Genomic DNA, 15950 nt, shown 5'->3' with positions numbered 1-15950 from the left:
TGGGAGTTCTCAAGAGACTTGGGGCATCCTTGCACTGCTAACCAAGAGGTGTCAGTCTTCTCCCTGAGGAATTACTTTGAAAGCCTTTGAGAGGCTTTTGAGGGATTCTCAGGGTTCCATCCTTTCTAGGACCTTACTAGAACAGGGGATACAAGAACAATACCAGGAAGAGCAGAAATATGGAAATATTTCTCTCTCACTCTTGAATTCTTTTTGCTGCTTCTGTTCTAGGAAGTTTTGGAAATGGGACCAAACCACGCTGTAACCATCAGTGTGATGTCTCAGGAGCAGTTTTGTGTACTTGAGAAGTGAAAACTGCTTGTTTCCTCCCCAGCTCACCCCACACAGCACAGGACATGATACACTGGCATAGATTGCTGTTGAGAAGTGATTCATATTTATTGTTTATAGTAATGATCTAAAGATGAACCATTACCTTAGGTTAATTTTTTTTAGCTGGTGGTTGTAATTCTCTGATTTGCCTGTTCCTGAGATGTGGCTGCTTTATGACCCAGCTGCAAAGTGCAGTTGTGGGCACTCAGCTTCCCCCTAAAAGCTCTGGAGCTCCACCCACCCTGTTACCCACCTTGGACACCCTAAACACAAATTCCTACCTGTGGAAGACATCAGCTGCCCAAGAAAAAAACCCCAAAAACTTATTTCCATTTGGACTCCCTGAATTCCTGTCTCCAGAAAATGCCTTGAAATTGCCACCCACTCTCTGTCTGTCTGATTAAATAAAATATTGACCTTTTCCAAACACAATATTATCATTCCAAGCATAATATTATCCAGTTCGGTCTGAGATTGTTTCTCCAGCTCTTAAAAGGGAGCTCACCTGGCACCCCTATCAATTCAGATAAATAGCTCTGTGTGCCTTTTAAATAAAAAGCTGATTGTGCCAATGTCTGAAGTTGGGCTACAGAATAATTCCATATTAACTTTTCTTTCTAGAGAGTATCATTTGCTTAATATCACTTCCGAATAAAGAGGGACAAAGTGCCCTTTTCTGTCCCTCGGTGTCACCACAGGGAGTTCCTCTCCAGGTTGATTTTCCAGCTCAGGGTAAGTCCTTACTCTGACTCTGAGAGGACAAGTGGCAGAGGGTGGCACAGCAGAAGCTGCTCCTTGAGGTTAACACAGAGAAGAAAGACCCCAGTGCAGAGAATTCCCGTCCTGTTCAGAGCCCACCCAAGGCTCTTCAGATCTTCAGTTTCTCAAACTAAATTTTGCTGAATTAAATGAGAGTTAAGTGATGTAACTCCCTTCAAGCCCCCTGTGCTGGGCTCCTGTGGTGGCTGCACTGGTCACCATCTTCTTTTCCTCTCAGGAAAGGTTATCCCTGCAGAGGGGCTCTGAACATCTGGATCTTCCCCCAAAGGCGCCGGACTCGGGGCGTCCCCTCAGCAGCCTCGTGTTTCTCTCTCAGTTCTGGGGCTTTAATGGGCCATTTTTCTTCCTGCTCCAGGCTGACTGCAGGTGACCTTGTCATGTTAAAGTGACAGTTGGGTTATCCTGCTGATGGGTATCAAGCTGACATATCCCATCCCCTCTGTGGGAGTGCCAGGCAGGGATGCATTCCCAGACAGCCCCACTCCCCTGCACGGAACCAGGGAGCTCTTTGGGGCACGAGCAGCAAAGCCAAGCTGCTAAATGAGACAGTGCATTTCCCACTTCAGGCTCTGGAAGCTGGTGGGAATGTTGCCCTTCAAGTGTGATTAATGATCCCAATCTCCAGCCCCAGCACAGCTCTTTCACTTGGTGCATGACTGGGGCCGCAGCAAGGGCTCTTACTGGGATGGAACTGGGGTGGAACTGGGATGGAACTGAGATGGAACTGGGATGGAACTGGGATCAGCTCTAAACAGAGCTGTGCTTTACTGAGCTGGGGCTTGGCAAATTCTGGGTGTAAGTTCAGTGAGCTGCAGGTTGGCTTTTATGTTTGTGCTTGTGACTGGGCATGTGGGGAACTGAAACAGTCTGACAATGAGATCTTGGATGATCTTGGAGGTTCTTTTCCAAAATGATTCTGGGAAACGATTCCGTGACGAGCTGCACGTGAACCCCCCCCAAAGGGAGGCACCAGTGACTGGTAGTGAAATCCTGAATGATTCCAGGGACTGGAGGGTGTCTTTGCTGAACCTACTCCAGCAGCTGTTCCCTTTGAGGGTGTTTTCTGAGCCACCCTGGTCACCCCAGGTATGATTGGACACCGAGGTCTGAGTGCATTGTGTTGCTTTATATAGATTTATGTGTCACTGCGTGTCCTGGGTGGAAAGGCTGTAATTTAATATGAGGTATGAGCTCCTCAGCCAGAGCCCAGAGGTCCCCATCCGTCAGCCCACGTGCGTGTCAGCGCTGCCATTACGAGATGATGAACAGTCTCTCTTTATTTACTTATGATTATTACTGAGCATCCCAACAAACAGCTTATCAATAGATGAAGTACAGAGGAAGTTCGTTTATACGACTCTGTCAATATCAAGGTCATTTTTATAACTAAAAAGGGTCGAGAACAGAAGATGGATGGATTGTATATGCCTGGATTTAACCATCCAATCCATTTACATCCCCACAAACAGCCGAGCTTTATCTGTTAACCAAAACATTACACTTCACTCCTCAAGATGATTTTTGCTCAGATAATAAATGGCTCTGGCTACATTAAGTGATTGTGTGATGTGGTTCCATGACAGAGAGAATTTAGAGCTGATGACCTTAAACTTCCATCCTGCTGCTATTTTCTGTGTGCTGGGAGGGGAGATGGGGCTGGTTTGCAGTTCAGAAGCACCTTGTGTCCCAGGATCTCGTGCTTGATTCAGCAGAACAGGCTGCCAGGCACGTTCCAGGGCTGAGGATGAACAAACTGAGTAAATCAGATACAATACAATACTTGCAAATTCTGCTTTAATCCTTAGACTTTATACACTGCTCGGTGCCAGACACAGAGAGAAGTGTCTCATCTTTCCAAGAATTCAGTTTTAAAATGGAATTTCCCTGCAGGAAAAATGGAGTTGGAGATAGTATTTGTAAGGGGATTTTAAAAAGAAAATGATTTCTTTTTTCTTTTTTTCTCCTGTGTGCTGTTATATATTTCTTTTCTGGGAGGTCTTTCACAAAGTGAGGAAAATACCAGACTTAGAGGCTTATGTTATTAATTGGGGCTTGCTCTGCATTCAGGGATCACTTGTCTGCTGCCAAAAGGGGGTGTAGTGGGTGTGCACTTACTGTAAAAATGTTCCTCTCCTCTCCAGGGTCCTTAAGGATCTCAGCCATAGACTCACAGAATGGTTTGGGTTGGAAGGGACCTTAAACACCATTTATTTCCACCTCCCTGCCAAGAGACACCTTCCACCAGCCCAGGTTGCTCCAGATCCCACCAGCTTTGGGCACTGCCAGGGATGGGACAATTCTCAGCACTTGGCAAAACCTGTTTTCTTCCAGTGGTGATAGTGAAGAGCTGGTTGTTCAAGGTGATGTTGGGTTACTGGGATGGAGAAGGAGAACAGTGAGAGGTTCTGTGTGGCACCAGAGGAGAGGGAAATGATCCCCAGCTCGGCTCCAGGGACACAGGGACTGAGTGAAATATGTTTTCTTTTAGCAAAACTGCCAAACTCTCAAGTGAGTTTCTTGTGCTCATTAACACTGGGCTTTAAGAACCCGATAAGAATGCAATATAAAATCAAAGAGCCCCTAAAGACTGCGAGATTATGGTTAATGCTCTCCTATCACCAGGCCCTGAGTGCTTGGCAGGAGAAACGGTGACATTTCCTAATCAGTCCCCTCTCGTGTTTGTCTTGGCTGAGGGTGTCGAGTCCTCAGCTCATTGAAGTCGCTGCAAACGCTCCCCATTAGATCCTGTTTGACTTCCTGGTGGTTCCAGTGAACTCCATCCCAATGTCACAGGGCAGTTCTGTCTTGAAAAATGAGTGATACAGAAGTTGTGATACCATGGATGTAAATCACGTGCTTATTTTCTTTCTGGGAGTCTTTGTTCTTAAGCAATATTTTGTTCTTAAACACTAATTTTTCTCTACATTATCTACCCCTGACATTTCCCTGCACCTTTCTGGGTCCGTAGAAGTTTGTTCTGTGGGGTACAGACCTGCTGTTTCATACTAAAGGATGTTCCTTTCATTTGAACCCCTGTCCTGGGTCACTGTAAACTGCGTTTTGTTCTCCCGAGGTGGGCAAACAGAAAGGCCTGAGCAAGTGCAGAGGTGTTCCCTGCAGTGGATTTCCAGAAATTCTGGGCCGTGGATCTCTGCTAATTTTGCACATTTTTCCTGCAGTGCTGCACCACCTTTTTGTTCCCACTTCCAGCTGAAAAATAAATGGTTATAAAATGGTGTGTGGAGAGCACGCCACGGCTTTGGGGCTGTTGCTGGTCCACAAACCACAGCTTGGCTGCTCTACAGTGTTCCCAATTGTGCTGGGGTTGCCCTTAGCAGTGAATACTTGGTTTATTCTTTATCCTCTTTTCAGCCCATGGCTTGTTTCTTGCCAGTCAGAGCAGTGCTGTTCATCCTTCTTCCCTCAGCAGCCAGGAAAGGAAATTCTTCCTCTCAGAGAAGAGCTTTTTCCTCCCTTTCCTCTTAATTCCAGGCACATTCACTTGAAATTCCCAAGGCAGGATATTGAAAATTTCCTCGAGTTAATAGGGTTCACAAATTTACCAACTACAGAAAATGTAAAATGTTGATAAATTTTTGGCCAGAGAATTCTATAAAATCCCTGTATTTTAACGATATGGCCAAAGGAACAAATTCCCAGTGCTGAAATGGTTTTATGTGAGTTCCCTCTGTTTTTCCCATGGATGCACATCATTGCTGTGATGTGGCTGTGTGGGCTGTTGGCTGCTGTGTTTGAAAATATATGGGTATATATAAAGAGCCTGGAAAAGAGAAGTTTTGGGGTGACCTAATTGGGGCCTTCCAGTCCCTGAAGGGAGCTGAGGAGAAAGATGGAGAGAGGGACTATTTACAAGGGCCTGGAGGGACAGGACAAGGGGGAATGGCTTCAAACTGCCAGATGGGACACTGGGAAGGAATCCTTCCCTGGGAGGGTGGGGAGGCCCTGGCACAGGTTGCCCAGAGAAGCTGTGGCTGCCCCTGGATCCCTGGAAGTGTCCAAGGCCAGGCTGGACAGGGCTTGGAGCAGCCTGGGATAGTGGGAGGTGTCCTTGGAACAAGATCTCTGAGGTCCCTCCCAACTCAACCCATTTTGTGGTTCTGTGATAGTATATTTGGAGTTATAAAGGATCTCTGTGTGTGTCAGAGCCAAGCCCTCCTGTCCCAGCAGACAGCTGTAACTCAGATTAAGTTTTCCCAGCAGTCCCCCCCATCCCAGCCCTGTCTCTGAGGAGTGTCCTGAGCACAGACATTCCCAGGGACACCCTGGAGCTGCAGCCCAGAGCACTCAGACTGAAGGGGGATCCCCATGGAATACCTGCCACAGGTTTTGGTGCTCTGTGCTGGAGAGATGAGTCCCACAGGGTGCTTTGTGCTCCTGCCCAGGAGAGCACTTATGGATGGAGACATTTGTGTTTCAGCTCATTTCACTGATACTGCTCGCCCAAATACCTGACTGAGCTGGGGCCAGCGTGCTCAGGAGTGGGCAGGATAAAACTTTTAAGGGAATAATTAATGGAAATTAGGAAGAACAAGATTTGTGGCTTACTAGCAGTGTTGTCTTCCGAGCTGGAGTGGAAGAGAGGTGCAGGGAAAGGTGTGAACATCCGAGCTGCTCCCTGTGCTGGACAGGAGAGGTGCCTCTGTGCAGATCCACAGTTGTGTCCAAATGGTTTTACCTGCTCAGAGACCACAGCCTGGTCAGGGCTGGGATGGACACTGTCAGCTGCAGGATTGCTCTGCTGCTCAGGCTGGTGCTCAGCAGCACAAAGTGCCAGAGCTCGAGGAGTGTCTGGACAAGGCTCTCAGGCACAGGGTGGGGTTCTTGGTGCTGCCCTGTGCAGGGCCAGGAGTTCTGCACTCTGATGATCTTTGTGGGTCCCTTCCAGCTCAGGATAGTCTGTGATTTTATGATTCTATGACCTGAGATGTTTTTTAGAGCCACACCAAGCTGGCTGGGAGGAGCTGTTTGCTCTGCACGTGGCGTTGCTCTCCAGTGCTCCAAGGGACTGGTGTGGTCACTGCACTGCAGCCAGGCAGAGTCACTCTGCCATTAACTCAACTATTAACAGCACAAATTAGGCACAGAAGGGTCACAGCCTGTGATTTCATCTGAAATATTAATGTGAACTTGTGTGCAAGTAGGAATCAGAGCCCCTCAGCTAATTTAAGGCGAAGTGAGTGTTTTCAAGGCAGCTCTTTCCATGAACCAGCTGCGTGGTGTTCCCTGAAGAAGAGGCAGGTTTGAGACAGTGCAGGTGGCACAGCCCATGTTGCAGAGCTGGCAGTGATGTCCCCATAGTGCTGAGCTGGGCAGGATGGCTTGGGAAGGGTGAATGTCAAGGGCAGGTGCCCAGGCACTGGTTGAAGCACTGAAATGCTCATTTAACTTTGTCTTACTGACGCCATTGGTGTTGTACTGAGCGCTTACTAAAAATTAACATGAAAATGAAGACCAAGTTATTGGGAAAAGTGCTATTACCTGCCTACTGACCTCTGTGCAATTGCTGGGCATTCTCTTCTCTTTCCAACTTGGAGCAGAAGTGTAAACACCTCTTTAAAATCAAGATTCTCAGAGGTGCAGCAGGGGCTGGTTCCACTCTGTCATCTTCTTTGCCTTCGGGGTTTGCTGAATGCATCAGGCCATGCCTATTGAAGTTTTGGTTGGGTTTTTTTTTTCTGAAATGACAGTTTATCTGAGCTCAGGGAATGAATGGATAACGTTACTATTTACATAAGCTCATTGTGATCTGTCTCGGTAATGTAATCAAATTAGGGTTAACTGCAGCTGCAGAATGCCAGCTTGTAAACTGTTTTTCAAAAAGAATCACATGGTGTTACTTGACATGTTTAGTATACATTCAGGGGGCTTTGCAAAAATTACAGCACATCCCCAACTGACGTAACTGAGGCAGGATTGTGCTGCCACCAGTTCCCTGGATCCAGGAAAGGGAAGGAGGTGAAATCCATCGCCGGGGCAGATCCACCTCCAGCCCAGTCCCACAGCACAGGCTGCTCTGACGTGGCTGCTGCTGACATCTTGTCTTTCCCTTGGCTAAAATCAACATATCAGTTGATAGAAAAAGCCTGTGGTGTAAAGTCTGAGTACATTTAGGAACATCTGTGTGAAGTGCAGGAGTGCAGCCCCCAGCACACGTCCAGCACTATATTTAGTCTCACGGCATTCGCACAAGACAAAGTCCAGCCTGAGCTAAAATTACCCAGTGAGTAGATTTTCAAAGTATCTTTTGTTATTCTTATTAATAAACATCACATCTGGTACTCACTTTCCCTCCATCTCCCTTTCCCCTTCAGTGAGGAGGTGCCATGTCCATCCCACATTGCATCACCCCCTTCTCCTTGTGCGTGGAGAGGGATCTCCCAGGGTGTGCCAGGGTACCTGTGTGACTCCTGAGCTGCTCTCTGACCACACTGGTGTTGTCACACGCTGTTTATTCCACACTGGGAACGCAGAAGAAGAATTCTGAGGTTTCCTCCACCCCCCAGGAAGGTTTCTGGGGGCTCGGTCAGAGCCCTGGCAGCTGTTGGGCAGCAGCAGGTTTGGGGTTCTGGCCTCTGCCCCTACACACACCCAAACACCCCACCAATCCCAACACCATCCCTGTGTCAAACTGTCAGCCTGCTCTGCTGGCTGGGGAAGTGGGACACTGAGGACATTCAGACTGTGGGCCATGGCCCAGCCAGGGCAGATGGTCTGTGGCAGAGCTCAGTCCCACACTGTTTCGTTTTGGACATCTTTTTTTAAATCGGGTGTAAAGGAAGGACAGAAAAGATAATCTAAACCCAGTTCTTAGTCTCCCACCACTGTTAAAAGGCTTTTTCACACTCAGAATCATGGAATCCTTAAGGTTGGAAAAGGCCTTTAATACCCAGTTCAGCACAAGCACCATGATCCCCATTAAATGTCCATGTTCTGAGAGTTTGAGTGTGGAGAGGCTTCCATTGAAGCTGAAATTCTTCATGAAATCAGAGTTTGTTTCCCCAGAAGTTCTATAATAGAAGAAAATTCAAAAATCAGCCATTTTTGGGTATTCCAGATGAGCAGTGGGATCAGCACCACTGAGGGTTTCTGCACAATTACTGTTTTTGAATAGGCATGAAATAATTTTCACAGGAATTCTGTTCTCTTAGAATTTTGAAATTTGGGATCTGCTACGAATTCAAAGGAAAAGGAAAAAAAAAAAAATACACTTTGAGGACCAGAACTTGCCCCTTGAGCACAGCTCTGTCCAAACCAACAAAAGGAAGCTTGTGTTGGCATCCAGATCCCGACTCAGGAATTCCTGACTCTTAAGCCTGTTTATACAGGACTCTACCACAGCCCAATTTGCACTTCATTTGAGTTTTCTTTCTCCTCCACGTTTATGGTCACATTGAACGGGTGGATTAAGCATCTGAACGCACAGATGTAACCAATTGTTATTTAAAGGGGTTTAGCAGATAATAATTGCACTTAAGTGTCTTCATTTGGAGGCAGTAGCCTCCTACCGAGGCTTTCCAGTCATTTAGCATCTGTATTTCATCTCTGGAAGCTTCATGGCCTAATTCTCCAAAGGTTTTGGGGTTGCTGGTTCCTGGGGAGAGCCCGGGAGCAGCCAGCATTCCCGGGCAGGTAGGGACACTCCTGGCTGGCAGGATGGATAGTTCAGGATGGATAGTTCACTTCAGTAATTCCCAGGGAGTTGTCAGTGTGTGGATGAGCACAGGGACAGGAACACACGGGTTTTTATGGCTCTGGGATTCACCTCTTGATCCCATTTGCTCTCAGCTACTTTTGAAGCCGCAGTTTCAGTGTCTGCAGGGCTGGTGGAAAGCATGGAATGGTTTGGGCTTCTTCCTTTCCTTTTCTCTCTGGTCCCTTCCCATTCTCCTCCCCCTTTCCCTTCCTTTCCCTTCCCTTCCCTTGCTCCTTTCTCCTTTCCTTGCTGTGTTTAACCTCGGCCTTCCCAGCCCCTGAGCCCCGGGAGCTGCTCCAATCCCCGTCTGCCCTCTCCGGTCCCTTCCCGGCGTGTTTACCCTGCCGGGGTATCCAGGGGGATGGAAAGTTGAGGTACTTGACCTCCCCGAAAGCCTGCTGACCTGGAGCTAATCTGAGGTGGAGCACAGCAGCGATTTAATGACTTGTTCCCCCACACCTCTGCTGGAGGGGGAATTAAGGAGCTCCCTCTGCAGCCGCCGGGAGCGCTGGGGGGGCCGGAGCATCCCGGGGGCTGTTCCTGCTCCAGGGCCCCCATTCCCTTAGTGCCCATGTTCTACACCCCTGCCAGCTGGGGAAGGAACACGTGCCAGCCAAATGTAAGGGAATTATTTAGAGAAGCTACAGAAAACCTTCAAATACTGATCCTGACGGGTCCCTTCCACCTCAGCACATTCTGGCTCCACGATTCTATAATAGTTCTGGTATCAGCCCTCCATCCAGCTCCCAAAATGGCTGGGTTACTCTTCTGCAGTTGGGAGTTTTGGCCATTATTCTTTATAATATACTATTAATAATTTATTGTTGTTGATGTTGTTGTTGTTGTTATTGCATTATTATTGATAATTTATACATCTATTATATTGATATATAATATAACTATTGTATCGATATATAGTATATAACATTGATATATATTGATAATAAATATAATTGGTAATGTTGTTATTATTATCTTCATCATTCTTATAATCATCATCATCATAGCCACAGCAATCATCCTTATTGTAACATTCTTAGTTGTGACTCAACTCTCTTTTGTTTCTGTTCTGTTTTTCCCCAGCAAATACTGACTGATCCTGAGGTGACCTCCCAAGAGGGCAATATAAAAAAGGTAGGATGTGGCTCAATCTTATGTGACTTGTTTTATTCCCTGGCTCTGAAATAGACCTGGACCTTTTTTCTCGTGTTTGTCCCCAAGTGTGTCTGTCGCAGTAATGTCATAAAAGTTTTCCAGTATTTGCTGTTGCTGTTTTGGATTAAGTGTTGTGGTTCTACTGGCATATTCTGCTGTCTTTTTGTGATTCCAGTTATTATGAAAGAGAAAATAATAGTTTGAGGTGTTCCTTGACTCTGCTACAATATAAACAGCTGCTGGTCCAAATCAAAAAACCTCATTTACCTCTTTTCCAGTAAAAGAAAATGTTGGTCCTTTGTTAAAAGTGCTAAATTTTTGGAGGTCACTTCAGCGTGTAAATGTGGCTTATGTGAAGTCCAAGGGAAAAGGAGTAGACTTGTGAAAGGGTAAAATTTAACTCGTGTGATGTGTTACTGGTGCTTTTCATCACATTGTGGTGCTTGAACTCTAACAGTGACCAGAGGAAACATGTTCCTCAGTCAGCCCAGCTGTATAAATGTCTTCACTGGAGCTCTGAGGCAGCCTCAGCACGACATATTTCGGTAGCCAGGCTACTATTCTGCTTGGAGTTATTCTCAGAAGCACTAAAATGAGATCTTTTTTTTCCATGTCTATCTGTTGGTTAATGGCTTCGCTAATTAAAGTGTTACAAGTTGTGTTTGATTAGAGCCTCTTGGATGCTGGAGGTGGTGTGTCCTCATTTAAATAAGGAGTTGTTTGTGGTTCCTTTCCTATGCAGTTGTCCTATGAAGGATATTCAAAGTCCTGCTTGTAAAGTTTTTGGAAGTGGGAAATATTTGAGATTGGAACTTGCACAGCTGCCACTGCTGGTCCTGGAGTGTGGCTGCTGCTCCTTGACTCGGGAAGCTAAAAGCAAACTCCTGTTTCACTCTGGCAAACAAAGTGAAATGCAATACTTGTCAGGCTCCAAAGTTAGGTTGGGAAAAGGTATTTAGAGGCATGTCCAGTGTGGACTGTTCTATTCTTACCACGTACAAAAAAAGCAGGTTTTATTTTCGCCAGCCGGGCTCCCGATGGGGAACATCCTCTGACCACGCAGTGACCTCAGGAGGGACCTGTGGCAGCAGAGCTGAACTTTTTACCTTGGGCATCTCCATAACTCACAGGGTGTCTGTCTCTGCCTCTGTGGGATCCTTTTGTCTGGACAGACGTGGTGACAAGGTGGCAGGTTCTTATTATCAAACGCACTTCTCACGAGGGTGGAGTGAAAGCTCCGCTGGCTCTTGTGCAGCCTTTAATTCCAGTATCACAAATGAATTCTCCATCCCCACCTCCAGAATGTGCCCTAAATAGAGCAGGAGTTGTGTGAAACAGGGTAGAAGGAAACAGGAGACTGGCACCTTTATATCTTCAATCCTTGGGTTTGTATTTAAACTTCATTCCTTTTATTTCAGGGGAGACTGTTGCAAAAACTACAGGTCTTTGTAAAATACCATGTCCCTAAATATTTTCCTGTACTACAGATATAAAACTGGACAATTATGATATTTGACAAGGGGGGAAGGACTGGCCTTCCACTTGTGTCTTTTAAATGCATTGTAGAGAAGCACTAGTGGGTTTATGAGGTGATAAATTTATTGAAGGATGGGCAATAGGGTTTTACAGCTGGGGTAAAGGAGGTCAGAGCAGTGAGGTAAAGAGTTCAAGTCTAAACTTTATGGCTTGTGAAAAGACTACTGTGAGACAGCTTTTCAGTCAGAAGAAAATGAAAAATAAAGAATGAGAAATCATTCTGGACATTTTTTGTGGTATCTTTAGATTGTTTGGAAGGAGCACTCTGGCGTTTGGCTCCGGGGGTACAAAACCCTCCTGGGAGCAGATTCCCTCTCCCAGCCTCTCCAAGCCATTCAGCTGTCATATCCCTGAAGACACAATAGTTGAGATTTGACTTCAATTTATTCCTGTTCCTTCAGAGATAAGTTGGTGGCAAGAAGGTGACTGAAGACAAATGTGACTGTGGTGGGTGGGCTGATTTAAGCTGGAGCAGAGGAAACTGGAACTGCAGAGACCATCACTGCAGTGGCTCCTTTGCTGTATCACAGGTTCAGAATTGGGCACTGACAAGGACTAGAAAAAAAAATGAAAATCTGGAATGCAGAGAAAAAAATCTGTAAACCCAGGAACAGCAGAGAAGGGAAGGTGATGGCAGTGAGAGGGGTAGGAGGATGTGCAGGAAGGAACCTCTGCTTAAAAACTGATCCAGAATTATCTCTGCTGTTAAGCTGCTGTGGTGGGGGGGAAGCTCTTTTACATAACTATTCATGAACGGAAAGGCAGTGAGAAGCCTGAAGATGTAGCATAGCAGAGGTTGTTATATTGCTCATTTTTGGCTTGGAGAAAAAAAAAAAAAGTATTTTCCCACTATATCTGGTATTTTTCAGTTTGTATTCCTGTTATTTCTGCTGGGACCACTAACACCACAAAGCTGATTTCTTTGTTAGTGGTTGTCTGGCAGGAATTAATATTTCAATATTATCAAAGGACCCATACCCAGGTTCATTTTCTGTATCTGTGCTGTGCCATGGACTAAAACGTGCTGTACTCCTGAAGAGTTCTCTCCTTGTGTCATCTGTGCTTGCTGATATTTAGTTCAACTTGGACAAATATACGCGAGCTCCTCATCCTGATTGTTTAACTTTAAATAGTCAGTTGTGAAACCAACACGAAAATAGGAAATTCACTCGGAGCTGTGCCCAAAACATGAGTTATACCTGTGGGTGTATCGTCCCCTGGTCCCAAATGCCTTTTTCCCAACCCATGTCCCTGCAGTCTGTTTATTTTGCTTAGAGAGCAGCTCCTGTGCTCTCTCGCTCTGAATTTTCTGAGCTTCTCTGCTGTGTTTAATAAATTGGAACAGCAGCTCGTTGTCGTTGTTTTCAGCATCGTTGTCACTTTGGCTTCAACTTGGAGCTGAAAGATTCCGAGTTCCCCTGGCAGGAAGCGAGGCCGGTGTCCCTCACACAGCCCATCTTTGCAGTCGGTGTGTTTGCCTCTCCTCTAAGAGTCACTTTGGCTGAGGGTTGGAGAAGGCTGGGGAAGGATCTGTGTGAGCACAGAGCTCCCAGCCAGGCTCCTCTGGACAGGCTGTTTTTCTGACCGTGGTGACAAGGGACCTCAGGGACTTCTCTCTTCAGTAGACTCTCTATTTAGTTTCTGTTTACTTAGAGGGAATAGCCTGAGGGGCTACTGGAGAGAAAACATCTGTGGGAGATAATCTATAGAGTTATCTATCTATCACTCTTGTCGACCCTGTCTCCCTTGAGAGCAAGCTGAGAGACTTGTAATAAAAAGGCATTGCTGAAGAGGCTTTAGGGACAAATAAAGAGACATGTTAAGGGCCAGCTGAAAAAGGATAGAAGACATTATTAAAGCTCAATAGCCATCTTATCAAAATCCAATAGGATAGGCATTTGGCAAAAGGCTTTAAATTTATTCTTTGACTTTCTGGAGAGCTTGAATTTATCCATTAACAAGAATGTGCTGCACAGGGAGCGGGAGATGCTATCGGCTTCAAAAGGGTTGGATTCAATCTGGTATTGTGCAAAACACAACAAAAAACGAAGACAAAACCAATTTCCCCCCCCTACTTTGGCTGGCTTCATTCCGACGTTGCAAAATACTGGAAGCTGGGAGCGTGAGGCTGATGAGGCTGTAAAGTAAAAGTAATTTATGCAGCACATTTATTCCGTGCTCGCAAATCACAGGGATGTTTTTAAAAATAAAGTTACCCTTAGAAAACTGGGCGAGATGAGAAATTTCGACCTCTCGGAGAGCACCGAGTAGTAAACAAAAAAAAAACAACCCTCAGGTACGTGGAAAGCTTTTAGTCCTGAAACAAAAGTAAAAGCCAGTGAATGTTTTGCCGCTGCAGATGCGAAACGGGGATGGGGCCATAAATCTCCCCGGGTTTGTTATTATATCCAAAATGCTACAGGTCACAGGAACCATCTGATACTTCGGGAACACATTGTTCGCGCGAGATGATTGATTGATAATTATGATAATTTGCCAAATGATTATTTGGGTATTATGAGCGTGGTTTGCCCCGCCGGAGCGCTGTGAAGACATTTTCTATATCACGGGCCCGTCAGAAATGGCCTCTGGCAACGAGGGATGTGGAAAGGTCTGGCCGGGCTCTCCCGGCGGGATCTGTAGGACTGATGAATGATGACCCAGAGGAGTAAGAAATCAGACTTCAATAAGCAGTCAGGAAGGTAGTTAGGGAAGAGCAAGGGAACTGTTAACTGTCTTTTGTGCAGCAATTACTGGCCAGGCCAGACCCCCTCGGGCCTGAGCTGGGGCTGTCAGCGCTGCTGTCCACCCCAGAGATCCAATTCGAGATTTTAACTCGGGCTCTGCAAAGGGCCTGGCTCTGCAGCACAAAGCACACGTGCAGTTCTGCAGTTAGCCTGGATTAGGGATATGTTTATTTTCCCTGGCTCGTGAGAGGGGTTCCGAATCTGCTCGTGAAGGTTTAAGCCCCCGAATTTCAGCGGTGTTTCTTCACCTTTCCATACATTGAAGAATCAACCTCCCGAGCTTTAAAACAATTTTCCTCCTCGCTGAGGATTTCCCAGAGCTGGGGGCTGATGATGCCCCACGACCCCACGTGATGGTGAATGGGGAACAACCCCCGTTAGGGGAGTTACAGCCCCGTTTCCCCGTGGTCGCTGCCTCACAGCCACTATTTCAGAGAGGGCTTTCATTTGCTTGTTTTATAGGTTGTATCTTTATGAAATAAAGGTATATTTAGCAGCCACAAACAGAGGCAGCTTTGAGTTGATTTTTATAATCTTTTCCTGAATAGACTTGCGTCATTCCAATAAGCCCTGGACAAAAGAGTGGACAGTTGTCTGAGAGTCTTTTTTATAACATTTCTCTCTTTCTATTGTTAGAGAGCTGCTAATAAAAGAACCAGGAGTCCATTAATTCAGTGAATGAACATATAGTAAAGTCAGTTCCCTCTTGAGAACAATAATGTTGCGGTCAGCTTAGGTTTCCATGGAAACTAAGTACTTCTAAGAAGTTTGCATCCTTGATTTTGCTGAAATGAAGCATGTAAAGTAAAAAAAAAAAAAAGGTGTAAGGCTGGCACGGAAAAGTCAGTACAGAAAGTGATGGTTAAAATATTTTGCAGGGATAACATTGTATGTTTAATTTCTGTGATACAGATGTTTGGGCTTGGTTGTTTAGTGTGTGTTTGTGTGTATGAGAAATGGTTCCATGAAAAGGGCTCCGGGGCTTTGAGCCCATAAATCAGGCCCAGTTGAGGAGACTCGCAGTGGTTAAGTTTGCTCTCTCTGTATCTCCAGCACGTTGGGTCAGTCCAGCCACGCACATCTCCAGGAGGTGTAACAGTGTCTGGGCCCAGGGCTCTGTCCCAGGGCTTCCAGAAGTGCAGGCAATTAAATGGTTAATGGCAATTAACATGTGCTCTGTGGCAAGTTAATGTAGAGTTTGGATATGGTGTGACTACCTCATGCAATCTTGAATGAGACCTTTTTGTGAAGTAAGTTGGTTCTTTTCCTCCCTCCGGTGTGAACCCCAGAGCAGTGACTCGAGCTGTTCTTTAGCACTGATTTATAACCTGCTGTCTTGTTTCCTTGAATTGCTGTAGCTGAGGGAAGTGTCCAAAATGCTGAGCTGTTTACACACGTTGTGCCAAGTGACACATCTCTGCTGAGCAGCATCTCCTCAGATAAAAGTGTCTGTTAACTCCAGGCACAGAGTTATGGGAGGTCACCTTGTCGTCCTAAGGCACAAACACACAGACTGTGTGGTGGCCTCATGTTAAGAACCAAACCAGCTCCATTTTTGGGAGGTGAGGAGGCAGGAGCTGCTCCTCTGGCACCACAAACCAACCCAGACACGAGTTCCACTCGGGATCTGCCGTGTCTCTGGTGTGAGCAGTGGGGTTGATGTCTGGTGCCCCACCAGGGATCTA

General features: G+C 46.1%; 1 protein-coding gene across 3 annotated transcripts in view; it reads left to right on the top strand.

Annotated features, from left to right (window-relative positions):
• The window catches only part of PRDM16 (PR/SET domain 16), a 258310-nt gene that overhangs the window by 124244 nt on the left and 118116 nt on the right, over positions 1-15950 (top strand). For all 3 annotated transcript variants that reach the window (XM_027658225.1, XM_027658224.1, XM_027658226.1), the window contains exon 3: positions 9911-9961. In XM_027658225.1, the coding sequence (XP_027514026.1) occupies positions 9911-9961 (51 nt within the window). The remainder of the gene's footprint in view (positions 1-9910; positions 9962-15950) is intronic.

Source organism: Corapipo altera, unplaced genomic scaffold, assembly GCF_003945725.1.
Source record: "Corapipo altera isolate COAL_440 unplaced genomic scaffold, ASM394572v1 301, whole genome shotgun sequence".
NCBI classification, from domain to species: domain Eukaryota; kingdom Metazoa; phylum Chordata; class Aves; order Passeriformes; family Pipridae; genus Corapipo; species Corapipo altera.
This window is presented reverse-complemented; position numbering and strand designations above follow the sequence as displayed.